Below are 13,812 nucleotides of genomic sequence, written 5' to 3' on the forward strand. Positions count from 1 at the left end.
AAAAACCATATGGATTTGAATCACGTGTGATTGCGTCAGACAAGCTTGAACCTTCGTGCGCATGTGTGAGTTTTTTCATGCCTGTTGGTTGCGTCATTCACCTGTGAGCAGGCTTTGAGTGAGGAGTGGTCCTCCCCTCTCGTCGTTTTTTTCATTGTTAGGAATGGCTCAGAGACTGCCGCTATGCTTGATCAAATTTTTTTCAGAAACTGTGAGGGACATCAAAGTGGACACCATTCGAGAAATTCAGATGGTTTTTGGTGAAAATTTTATGGGCTTCAAAGAGATTACGGAGTGTTACTGTCGCTTTAAGGATGGCCCAGAGCGACTGGTGGTGCGCCGCGCTCTGAAGCTGCCATCGACAGGCTGAGTGGCCATTTCAATTCTAAACGGATGGCTGTATGGATCCGTGACCATCGTGTGCAATTTCTCTGGTTATCACAAGAGCTGGACATCAACCATTTTCTGGCAGATTTCACTTTTAACAAGAGATTTTGTCATGGAAAGCCGAGCGGAGGCTTTGCGCGTGACGATGGATTCGCTACTGGAACGAAACAAAACCATCTCCGTTTTGGTCTCACAGGACGGCTTTGAGATGGCGTTCAAACAGCTGTCGGTGGGTTTTTCCATCGAGTGATTATCCGAGAAATTGTGGATGTGCCTGGACATGCCAGAACATGTCCTGTGAGGCTTCATCACGGCGTTGCTTTGCGCCATGCGGCACCGCCGCGATGCGCGAAGCCTCCGCTCCTCTTTCCATGACAAAAACTCCTGTAACAGTGGAATGTGCCATTCATTTCCAAACTGGACGCTGTGTTTTATCCGGGACGTCATCTGACTAGCACAGGAATTGTGAAAAGACGTGGACATCAGCAATTTTTCGGCACATTGACACAGACGTGCGGAGGAATTCCGCGCGTCGCGGCGGTGCCGCATGGCGCACAGCAACGCCGTGATGAAGCCTCACAGGACATGTTCTGGCATCCACAATTTCTCGGATAATCACTCGATGGAAAAACCACTGACAGCTGTCTGAACGCCATCTCAAAGCCGTCCTGTGAGACCAAAACGGAGGTGGTTTTGTCTCGCTCCAGTGGCGAATCCATCGTGACGTGCGAAGCCTCCGCTCGGCTTTCCATGACAAAATCTCTTGTTAAAAGTGAAATCTGCCAAAAAATGGTTGATGTCAGGTTCTTGTGATAACCAGAGAAATTGCACACGATGGTCATGGATCCATACAGCCATCCGTTTAGAAATGAAATGGTCGCTCAGCCTGTCGATGGCGGCTTCGGAGCGCGGCGCACCACCAGTCGCTCTGGGCCGTCCTTAAAGCGGCAGTAACACTATATAATCTCTTTGAAGCCCATAAAAGTTTCACCAAAAACCATCTGAATTTCTCGAATGGTGTCCACTTTGATGTCCCTCACAGTTTCTGAAAAAATTTTGATCAAGCAAAGCGGCAGTCTCTGAGCCATTCTTAAACAATGAAAAAAACGACGAGAGGGGTGGACCACTCCTCACTCAAAGCCTGCTCACAGGCGAATGACGCAACCAACAGGCGTGAAAAAACTCACGCATGCGCATGAAGGTTCAAGCTTGTCTGATGCAATCACACGTGATTCAAATCCATATGGTTTTTGAAAAAAATAATAAGGTCGGATACTTTTCTAATAGACCTCGTATTTCTTATTGTTACATGGGAAACAAGGTACCAGTAGATTCAGTAGATTCTCACAAATCCAAGAAGACCAAGCATTCATGATATGCACACTCTTAAGGCTATGAAATTGGGCTATTAGTAAAAAAAAGTAGAAAAGGGGGTGTTCACAATAATAGTAGTGTGGCATTCAGTCAGTGAGTTCATCAATTTTGTGGAACAAACAGGTGTGAATCAGGTGTCCCCTATTTAAGGATGAAGCTAGCACCTGTTGAACCTGCTTTTCTCTTTGAAAGCCTGAGGAAAATGGGACGTTCAAGACATTGTTCAGAAGAATAGCGTAGTTTGATTAATAAGTTGATTGGAGAGGGGAAAACCTATATGCAGATGCAAAAAATTATAGGCTGTTCATCTACAATGATCTCCAATGCTTTAAAATGGACAAAAAACCAGAGACACGTGGAAGAAAATGGAAAACAACCATAAAAATGGATAGAAGAATAACCAGAATGGCAAAGGCTCACCCATTGATCAGCTCCAGGATGATCAAAGACAGTCTGGAGTTACCTGTAAGTGCTGTGACAGTTAGAAGACGCCTGTGTGAAGCTAATTTATTTGCAAGAATCCCCCGCAAAGTCCCTCTGTTAAATAAAAAACATGTGCAGAAGAGGTTACAATTTGCCAAAGAACACATCAACTGGCCTAAAGAGAAATGGAGGAATATTTTGTGGACTGATGAGAGTAAAATTGTTCTTTTTGGGTCCAAGGGCCGCAGACAGTTTGTGAGATGACCCCCAAACTCTGAATTCAAGCCACAGTTCACAGTGAAGACAGTGAAGCATGGTGGTGCAAGCATCATGATATGGGCATGTTTCTCCTACTATGGTGTTGGGCCTATATATCGCATACCAGGTATCATGGATCAGTTTGGATATGTCAAAATACTTGAAGAGGTCATGTTGCCTTATGCTGAAGAGGACATGCCCTTGAAATGGGTGTTTCAACAAGACAATGACACAGATGTGAAGAAATCATGAAAAACTGTGGTTATACAACTAAATACGAGTTTAGTGATTCACAGGATTGCTAAAAAAGCAGTTTGAACATAATAGTTCTGAGTTTGTAGCATGAACAGCAGATGCTACTATTATTGTGAACACCCCCTTTTCTACTTTTTTTTTTTTTTTTTACTAATAGCCCAATTTCATAGCATTAAGAGTGTGCATATCATGAATGCTTGGTCTTGTTGGATTTGTGAGAATCTACTGGTACCTTGTTTCCCATGTAACAATAAGAAATATACTCAAAACCTGGATTAATCTTTTTAGTCACATACCACTACTATTATTCTGAACACTACTGTGTAAACATGAGGGTAATTAGCAGTTTAACCAACCTTGAGGAGCCATGCTTTGTCCACTGATGATCTCCACATAGTCCACACACTTTCCAAACACATTTACAGCTTGCAACTCAAAGTGAGTGAAGCTGATGTGAATGAATTGTGTTGAAGGAATGGTTATACGCCACGTGCACACAGACTGGGCTTGATAGTCACCCGGCCAATTAGGAGAAGTTATTTCTCCTTGATCCCCGCTGAAGGTTCCACCACAAGGAGCTGTGTGGAGAAAGGGGGACAGGAATGAGAAACCTGACAGGAGCCACATTTGTTTTGTGAGGGAACTCAGTGTCTTTTCTGCTACGTTTCTCTTGCCTTACCATCTGTAGGGTCCACTGCCTTCCAGGTGGCAATGAATCCCGTATCCACCACCTTGCCGTTGGTAGAGAAAGTGATATGAAGAGTGTCTCCGTCGCTCACCAGGTCCTGAGGTGGCACATGGCTACAGTGTGTACCTGCAAAGAGGTGAACATGGAAGACATTTCTGAGAACATGTGTACATTTTTCCTCCAAACATTTTTTTTAGCATATTAAAACTTTACTACTGCAATTTTTTCTGTCCTGTTTCCATTATTTATACGTGATGTTGACTAATATGGGATTGAAAATGTGACATTTCTGACACACTGGCATCACACTATAATTTGACAACTGTTTCTATTTGTTTGTTGCAGGACCCTTCTCAGGAAACTGGACCAATTTCCACCAAACTGCTTATGTGTATGTAGGTTGACCCCAGAATTGCCTTTAAGGGGTTTGCTTTGGCAAAAGTTAAGGTCATTGGGATTAAAGGCCAAGACGTTGGTTTATCTGTCTGTTTGTTCTCCTCCTCCTCCCAAGTCATTTGGTCGATTTCCACCAAACTTGTTATGCAGATGACAGTCAGCTCCAGAGTTGACTGTCAAGGAGAGTTTGGACAAAGATCAAAGTCAATGGGGTCTAATGACAAAATTCTGATTCTTTTTTCCTTCCACTTTCATTTTTACCAAATGTGGCCACAACATGTACCTGGGTCCTGGAATTGCCCAAGCAAGCTCAAATTTGCCTGTCAATCATTGGGTCAATGTCAGTGTAGTCAAAGGTCAAAACCTAAGTTTTTTTCACTCCAGTTTGCTTTAAACGTGGCACATATATATAGGTGGGTTCTCAAATTGACCAGCTGAGGTCAAATTTGCCTAAGGTCAATCAGTGCCGTCAAAGTCACTGAGGTCAAAGTTAAAAATTTAGTTTTTTTCACACTGATTTACACCAAATGTGGCATACATATGAACACTGGATCCAGAATTATCCAGGAAGGTCAAATTTGCCAAAGGTCACTGGGGCCAAATTCATGTCTGTCTGCCTGTTTGATGATACATCACAAACCGCAGTAATCAAACTAAAATGTATGCGGGTGGAGACAGTTTACCACAAAACAAAATACACGGTACACCAAATAATGACTTACAACAGGATTTTCATATAGAGTGGAACCAAGTAGACCTGAGCATACCTAGACTTCCGGTTTTGTCTTTGAGGCTAACTTTGTCATTCATGCAAAACAGACTCTCTTCCAGTGAGAAATTGTGGAAATGAAGATGGATCACTTTGTTGTGGGTGACCTTGATGTTCCACTGGCAGTGGGCTTTGTTGCTGTAGATGCCAGGGTACCCCATAGAAGAAATAGTGCCACCTGTTCCATTCAAGTCCTTTGGTCCACCACAACCAGATGCTACATGGAGAATGACAAAGTGTGAAAACTAGTATTAAATTCTGACATCAAGTCATATTTAGATTTTGATCAAAATTGTTTAGTTTAGCCCAGCTGGAATCATACTTTGTGCATTGTAGATGTTTTTGCGAATGATGTTGTTGATCCAGGGGAGATAGGCAGAGGTGCGGGTGAACACGGAGGGCTTTTTATTCATAATGCATCCAATAGGGCCGAAGCTGGTTATACCATGAACCTCCCAAGAGTTACCGGTAGTGTTTTGGCACACCAGAGGACCACCTGAATCTCCCTGTAAATCAAAGACGTGAATCAACATCAAACAAAAGCTACTTGGGGTGCATAACATCCCTACAAGAACAGAGATAAACAGAAAAGTATATGGAAATGGAACATATCTGTTTCTCCAGATGAGGTTATTAGACATGATGGTCTGGGCCAAAGTATTATACTAGAAGGTACTAGTGGAAATGTGCCCAGAAGAGGAAGTTTGATCACATTACTCTGACTTTGGCCTCTCTACATGGACTCCCTGCACATGTGAAAACAAACGTCTGTGTAGCTCAAAAGGTTTAATGACATTGAGCCCTCTTATTTAATTGACCTTGTGGACCTTATGTTCTTTCCTGTGCTCTGTGATCATAAAATGTAGGCCCTCTCTGTGTTCCAAAGGTGAATGAGAGGTCAGCAATTAGACATCCAATTCTGTTGAGTAGATTGAATCAAGGCTCCCTCAGTCCTACTGAGACATAGTGGTGCCTAACAGAGGTATTCCCTTAGTTCTTATCCAGATTTATACACAGAACCATCGAAAATCCTGCTGAACACATTACTTCATAAGGGTTACATATGCTGTTAACATCACGTGTTGAAGAAGTATTGATCTGGAGCTATATTTCAAACACAAATTAATCCAAATATCACAACATCTTACATAGTGCACCATCTACTATTTGGTACTCATGATGTCAATATAGCTGTCAACTGCTAAGCACGGGCACAAAACAGACATACTCCGGGGCCCATGTGTACTTATCCCCGGATACGGTGCAGCAGATGAGAGTCTATGACTCCCCCTGCATGGGACGCCAGTCCATCGCAGGTGACTTCCCCAGTCTAGGCCGCTATCCAATTACAGCTTGGTGGACTGTGTCTTGTGCAAAGACACAGACAGGTAGGATGACCAGGAATCAATCTCATGTCGACATATTGGTAGTCCTACTCTTATCCCACTGACCCAACAAACATACATTTTGACAACATTGCTATAAGTTTAGTCCAGTCAAAAATGACGTTGTCTACAGGTTGCCTTGTGACAGTGTCCTTAGTACCACATTTTGCCACAGCAATGTAGATGCAACGTTGTAGCAGTAGCAACGTTGTGGCAATGTCAAATTGTCAGCTTGAAAGCTACCTCCTCTGTGGTGTGATATAACCAGAAATGAATACAAAAAATAATAAAATAAAAGTGCCCTCAACATTATGTAAATTTATGTAAATGTCATAGTAACACTGATGCTGAAACAGCTATGCCACATGAGGTACCCCAAACCTGCAGGTTACACAAGTCAGTACTACTGAGATATAGTGGCTCCCAAAAGTGCACAGTCCTTTCATTAGCATACAAATATATGCACAGAACTCCCTTAAAACCTAACTAGCTCATCTACTTTGTGGGAAGTGGTATACCTTACAGGTGGACTTGAGTTCATCGGGCAGGGTATAACCGCAGCAGATCATGGACGCCTTGACCAGGAACCACCAGTAATCTAACGTCTTGCAGGTATCAAAAGGCACAACAGGCAGCGCAACCTGGTTCAGTGCCTCTGCAAGCGTAACATTTCTGAAGTTACCTGATAATGACAGAAAACAAGACTGCTGCTAAAACCTGTGATGGCATGAACACAGGAGGTGTGTGCACTGTGAGTCCAGCAGAGGGCATGCCAACAATTTGAATGCATTCTCAGTGGTTTTGTTTTTTGTGCAAATCCAAACGCAGCGAGTAGGCAATGCATTAATGTAAAGAGGCTACACTAGAGTTTATATAAGCATATGTGCATTTGCTGAGGAAAATGAAGCAAAGAAAAAGCACCAGTCTCATCTCCCCAGCCTGTGGCGAAGCACTTCTTGCCCTGAGGTAGGATTTCCTCCTCTGAAGGAAGGCAGGCAAAGGAAATATCATCGCTGGGCGTCACCTCCCCGTCGAGCCTAACCAGGGCAATGTCAAACTCCAACGAGGGCACTCTGGGATATTTGAAGCCCTCATGGAGAATGATGCCAGTCACGTTGAAGCACTGCTCACTTGGCTCAGTGTAGGTCAAGTTGTGCTTGCCAAGGCACATGCGCCACAATGGCAGCACATCGACATTGCTGGGAAAGAAATCGGGAGATCAGCCGATAATACATCTCAATAAAAACACACGATACGATAAAGACAACTCAGGTGTAAGAAGGGTGCAACTGCACAGGATATTTGTTTGCTCTGTGACATTCTGTTTTCACAAAAACATTTTTTTGCCATTAATGGCATATTCTGAGATATTCTTCTGTCAGCTTTACAGTAGATCGCTCTCTAAAGGGTGCTGTAACTCATTAGTCAAGGCAGAGAAGCATCTCTACCGAGGCAAAGCTCCATCGCTGTAATAAGACAGCGGTAAAAAGACAGCAACACTAACAACTGCCATTCCAGATTACCAACATGGGCTTCAACCAGCAGTGAATATTTCCTCTGTGCAGCTGGAGTTTTCCAACTGTGTGTAAACCAGCTGCTATAAAACAGTAGGTAGGTCAGAAAGTCTGGGTTGGGCTCATACTATCCAATAAGAGCGTTAGGGTTCATAATCGTAGAGATGAGGAAAAATATTTTATCAAATCAGCTTTCTTCAAAGTACATTTAACAGATATTAGATGTATAAATAGTAATACATAATGACTTACAACATGAAGCAGTGGGCTGCTGTAAGGACCCAGTTCTTATGAATAAGAGTACCTCCACAGATGTGTGAGAATCTGAACTCTGGATGACTGAATGACTGGACCTGAAAAAAAAATACACCACACAGAAAACAGGATAAAGGGTCATCATTGGATTCATTCATTTTTCCAAACCCACTTATTCCAATTAACCCTATTCAGGACTTTTGGGGTCCATTGGACCCCATGGCAATTGCTTTCTCCATATTGTGCTCACTAAAGTCCTGAATAGGGTTAAGGGTCACAAGAGAGCTGGAGTCATTGGGCAAGAGGCAGGGTACACCCTGGACAGGATGCTAGTCTATCTCAGGGTCACATATAGACAGACAAACACACCTACAATCAGCTTAAAGCAGCGGTGGGATGAAATCACTGTCAAATCATGGATCAGCAAATCCCAAGTCAAGTCTCAAGTCAGCTTGGTGTTCATTATTACTTGAGACTTGACTTGGGAATTGCTGATTCATGACTTGAGATTGACTTGATGGTGACTTTGTCCCACCTCTGGCTTAAAGGTTCCAATTCACCAAATCTGCAAGTCTTTGGAAGTGAGAGGGAACCCATGTGAATTCCACACAGAAAGGTTCAAGCGGGAAGCAACCCTTGGACTTTTTTGTTGTGAGGTCATCGTGCCGCCTTCATAAAGGGATACATTCACTTTTTACAACTCTAATCATGTTAAAATATTGTTTATGCAGGGTTAGGTTAAAAAACAGTTAACTGTTACACTAACCTGCATCACTGACCCCCAACCTCAAACTAGTTTAAGATCTTAACTAAGTGTAGTCTACAGTAGCAACTCCATCCATGAAGTCCTTATAGGGTTATTACACACATAAGGTTTCAGACTCTACCCTCTGGTGGGTGAAATTAGAACAGAACTGCACTCAACATTGAACATGTCCTAGTTTTATTGTGGTGACCTTGTGTATGAAGTTTCACCTTGATATATAAAATCTTTGCCAAGTTACAGTGTATGAATGTTGTCCCCTGATGGCCACAGTTAGAATCGAAATGGTCCCAATGCCAACCTTTTCTGAGGTCTCAGTGAGGTTACATTGTGCATCAAATTTCCGATTGAATTTCATAGAACATACTGTTGGTAACGTATAAATGTTTCTATTAATCAATACAAGTACATCTGTTTGGTGTGGCACGCAGAGCAGTGGTGTGCAGAGCAAAGGTGAAAGAAGCTGAGTTATAAAAAGAGATGCCCCCCATCCCCCATCCAAAAAGAAGAATTTCACAACAATGGAAATTGAAATAATCGTGGGGGTGTAAGCCCAACATGGTGCACTTTTCTGTGGTATGTCCTCTGCAGTGACATGTTTTAAAAAATGAAGCCTGGACTGACTCGGTGAACGTTGAATGCTCTGTCCCCTGAGGTTTGGATGGTTTTGACATCAAAGTCGCTGCCACACAGCGAATCACAGACCAGAATACAAAATAAAAAGGAGGAGAAGGAGAAACTCAGTCATCATTAAGTGGCATTTGTTCAATGGAAAGATGGAGAAAGTGATGATCCACCAGGGACTGTCACAAAATGTTCAAAAATCTTAAGATGATATTTGCAATTTCTTGTGTCGTCTGTATTAACAAGTGCAATTCAATCACAACAAAATTTTATTTCAATGAAAACAGCATTGCTGCTTGAAAAAGTAAATTATTTAGGTTTGCTTGTACCAAGACTGGAAAACGGGTGTGACTGGATGCAAATGCTGGACTCGAACTCAAGGCTTGGTAGGCAAAAACAGTTTACTTGGGAAAAAGCAGGGTCTGGTACACGGGCAGGCAATCCAATAAAGCGAACAAGAGCAAATACATCAGGCAGGTGCGTGGTCAAAAATACAAGCAAGAGGTCAAAGCACACGGGAAGCAAGCAGGTCGAGAACAAGACAAAGAAGGCTGGAGAGAAGGCATAGAGCGCATCAATCTGGCGAGGTAACAGAACAAAAAGGATCTTAAATACCCCCAAGTGATGAAGTGTAGATTGGGAGCAAGTGTGCGTAGAACTCACCAGAATGCGGGTGTGGCCACGGAGAGGGAAACACCCACCACCAAGAGACAGGAGATACAACCAAGAGAGACAGGGACAGAAAAACCCAAGCAAGGAAAAACCCAGACAAGAGAATAAGACTACAGCGAGGCAAACATAGCAAAAGCATGAAAACACAATCAGGCAGAACCTCACATCCTGACAGTTTGGAGGTAAATGGGAGTCATTTATATACCCTGGATGCCAATTAATATGCTGCCAATTAATCAGTTAAAATAAACTAGAGATTTACAATTTAATGGCATGAGAAATTGTTAAGAGTGAGCGATCAATTACAGGCTGATAAACAATTTATCAAAACCCAAAACCGTGACATTGGAATATGAACATTCTCTTATACTCATTAATTATGACAATAAGTACTGAGGATGAAAGAGTGTCAAGTTCATGGTTATTGAATTCATTTGGTCAATGCATTAGTGAACTAAATTATTAAATTATTTTTTTAATAAAGCCTTTTTAAAAACATAAATAGAGTGTTAATATAATGTGTATTTTAAGAAAAGGGTGTGTGGTTACATTCTCTAGGACAACTGGGTCTTTATCATTTGTGCACAGACAGTTGGTGGAAGTTCTAGATTTGTTTGCAGAGTACAAATAAATGTTGGTAAGAACACACTGATGAATCCCAGATTTGCACATCAATCATTTCTATGTGAATGAGGCCCTTTGCATCTTCAGTGGAAGTTTAGAGTATGAGTACCAACAATATAAACTGAATAATATCACCAGTAATATATTTTGTAGGTAATGGCAAAATGGGCTTGGAGCCCAGGTTGGGAAGTAGGGTTCTGAATTAAAATCACATTGTTTTTGACAGTGCTGCTGTATATATAACTTATGTTTATGTATGTATCTTTACCTTCTTCAGGAGTGAGGACTGACCTGCATGGACACTTGCCAGGGCCAGGAGTGAGGCTTGGCTGGATCTCCGTTGACAATACGTGACATGATGTTGGGAGGAATGGCCGGTTTTCCACATGTACTGGGCCAGTCTAGGAAACAAGAGGAGATCACTCTCAATTACCTTGTGTCTGCTCATCTGCGCTCTCATGAATCTGTGTTTTGTGTGTGAGTGTGAACAAAGTCTGAATATAAAGTACATATCTGCAGCAAGCACATAAGCAGCTGTGTTGAACATGCTGTACAATTCAGTCACCGAGTCTGATACTCTTTCTTATTCATAATTTGTCCATCACAGTAGGCTGACATTGATTCATTTGTGGTTCTATTTCCTCTTGGAGATGCGTAACACGAAACCCCAAACACATTTGGCTGTAAAGATAATTTAACACATACTGTAGTTTTCCGCAATATGAATTCCTTAAAGGGGAAGTTTAAGATTTTTCACCCTAAAGCTCTATTGTTAGAAGTTTTGGGGTTCATGCTTTCACTTGGGATAAAATGAATTTCATTAGTGCAGTATCGATTTAGAACGCAAAAACTGTCACGGACTAAATGGCTAGTTAATGTAACAACAGGGGCAAACTAAAAACATTCACAGTAAACTGTTTCCAGTCACCCTTGAACAGGTGAAAATGTCATTAGAAGAGATTATCCCTATAGAGATAGGTGTGCATGTTTACTTCACCAAGGAAACTTTTTAAAAAGACCAGTTATAGAGTTTTAGCCTCTTAATGTAGCCTCCTGTCTGTTCATCAGAGTCATTAGAAGCTGTTTGCAGATGACATACAAGTACTGAATGCTTGAGAATCATAATAACAATACCACAGCCAATGCCTGGGTGATAACAGTAGCATCTGAAAGTCTGAAGCAATCACAGCAATAAATATTCAACTGCAGAGTTATTTAAAGAGAAGTCTTCTGGATTCCATTTACAATAATAGATTTTCACCCAAAAACCAAATGCAAACACTCTGAAAGTTAATTATGTTAAATACGTACAAGCACTGAAACACAAGAAACCAAGTTTTAAACATTCTTGCCATACAGACTGGTTATTCTTATGTGGTTTTTACATGCAATCTTTTTATTAAATGATTGTTGCTTATTAAGACATGAACCCTGACAATAAGAAATTAATATTTGTAAGATTTTCTTCAGATTTTTAAGAGAGAATAAAAAAAAAATAGTTTGATTTATTTTTATTTGTGGGTAATGACATGAGGTTTGTTGTTCATGAAAACGACTGGCATGACAAGCTGATGAAGGGATGACAAACTATATATAATCAGGTACATTAATATTTGGACTTGCCTTGAGTAATTTTTTATCCCCTCTGGTTGGAAGGCCAGAAAATGGATAAATGGATAAGTTAATTTCTTATAGAAGATGGTGGACAAAAATATCATGGAAGTAAGTGTGATGTCCGCTTTAGTTTTTTTTTTTTTTTTTTTTATCCCTGTGACTACAAGTACTAATAAATGGGTAAGTGGTTTCTACAGAAAATTAACTATTTCACCATTAAGTGTTGTAAGTAATCATAAAATACAAGAACATATTAATAACTACACAATACAGTTTTACGGTTCTGAAACAAGCGGTTTATGTTATTTTTAGAGATTTACTTTAATTGCCATATAGTTACTCATTCATGCTCTCATAAGCAGTTTGTTGGAAAATGGATTTTTCTCATACCGCACAATTGTAAAACATGTGTAGTGATTGCTCACAGGGTTTTAATAAGGCTAAGAAAATATAAAAAGGTGAACTTGTCTTTTCTGGCAGTCAAAAACCCACAACAAATTAGCAAAGCAAATCCAAAGGCATTTGAAAAACATCAGGGTCAACAAAAGCACGTGAATACATCAATCACACAGCCAACTTTTCTTTCAACTTATTTAGAGTAGCTACAGTGCAAGGTCTTGATTTTAGGCTGCGTGCGTGCACTAGATTTTGAAAACTAGTTCAAAGTTTTAAATGTGCCAACTCTACAAAAGATGCTGGTAGAGTTCAAAATCCAGGCTACAGAAAAAATAAGAGTCAGGAAAACAGCCACATGAAATTAAATCAGGTGTGACTGTCAAAAAGTGTAAAAAGTCAAAGTCAATGAATTCTGGAAGTAAGCATGTCAAAGTCTCCTGCTATCATTAACACACGATTTGCACACATACATCATCCAAAACAGGAGAGGAAGCTTTCGATACGTGTTGGGGTTGTAGACTGTGTGCAGTACAGTGTTGTTGTGATGGTATTATTACCAGCAGTAATGAGTTCACATAGAACACATATGACTAGTTCCAGGTAACTAAATGAAGAATCATGGTGGGAGAAAATTGTGTTATTGTCACTGACAAGAAACAAGGATAAGACTGCAAATAACATCGTGAGCCACAACAAATCTCTTTCTGGAAAGAGCAATAAAGTGACGACGGCGTATTTTGGTGGGAATTACAGCACTTACTCTGGAAACATAAAGATATATTTTTTCAAAACATTTAAAAACTTTGAACCAATGTTTGAACCAACTATTGTTTTCAAACATTTTGGAAACAATCGACAAACATGCTCATGCGTGAACAGACGCTACGCTGACTGAGGCTTTAAATATAAAATTCATAATTTGATAAGGATGCACATTCCTGAATTCTCCACCAGGGGGCAGACGAGTTAAGTGTATTTTATGTAAACCATATTACAACACCAGAGGGGGCAAATCAACTGTCTTTCAAAGCAGTTGGTGATGTAATGAGCAGTGTCGGCACAGCTACTTTGGGAAGTTACTTTATTAGTTATTTTATACAGTTACATTAGAGCATTATACATTATTAGTAGCTGTGGGCATCTTGTCGGCAACTTCTGAATGTAACTAATAAAGTAACTAGTAATCTAACTTGGTTATTTGTAAGATTAAGTACACAGCAACGTCCCTATTCGTCACTTAGTTACTTTGCTGGTTAGTTACTTTGCTGATTACTGCATAATGTAACTGTATAAAGTAACTTTTCAAAGTAACTGCGGCAACACTGGTAATGAGGCCCCATTTAGCATGGCACGTCTTCCTCTTGATACGGAATCTTTAACAAAATTCTGAAACGTTGTGGAACATTGTTGTGGGT

At 40.8% G+C, this 13,812-nt stretch overlaps 1 protein-coding gene across 1 annotated transcript in view; it reads right to left on the minus strand.

The window, feature by feature from the left end:
- Positions 1 to 13,812, minus strand: part of zgc:154142 (uncharacterized protein LOC555481 homolog) — a 50,562-nt gene that overhangs the window by 13,041 nt on the left and 23,709 nt on the right. Inside the window, exons 12-19 of the mRNA XM_034188933.1 lie at positions 10,679 to 10,788; positions 7,702 to 7,802; positions 6,857 to 7,134; positions 6,454 to 6,617; positions 4,873 to 5,056; positions 4,549 to 4,767; positions 3,377 to 3,511; positions 3,054 to 3,275 (exon numbers count right to left, since the gene is read on the minus strand). Coding sequence (XP_034044824.1) covers positions 3,054 to 3,275; positions 3,377 to 3,511; positions 4,549 to 4,767; positions 4,873 to 5,056; positions 6,454 to 6,617; positions 6,857 to 7,134; positions 7,702 to 7,802; positions 10,679 to 10,788 — 1,413 coding nt within the window. The remainder of the gene's footprint in view (positions 1 to 3,053; positions 3,276 to 3,376; positions 3,512 to 4,548; positions 4,768 to 4,872; positions 5,057 to 6,453; positions 6,618 to 6,856; positions 7,135 to 7,701; positions 7,803 to 10,678; positions 10,789 to 13,812) is intronic.

Source organism: Thalassophryne amazonica, chromosome 15 (assembly GCF_902500255.1).
Source record: "Thalassophryne amazonica chromosome 15, fThaAma1.1, whole genome shotgun sequence".
In the NCBI taxonomy this organism is placed as follows: Eukaryota; Metazoa; Chordata; class Actinopteri; order Batrachoidiformes; family Batrachoididae; genus Thalassophryne; species Thalassophryne amazonica.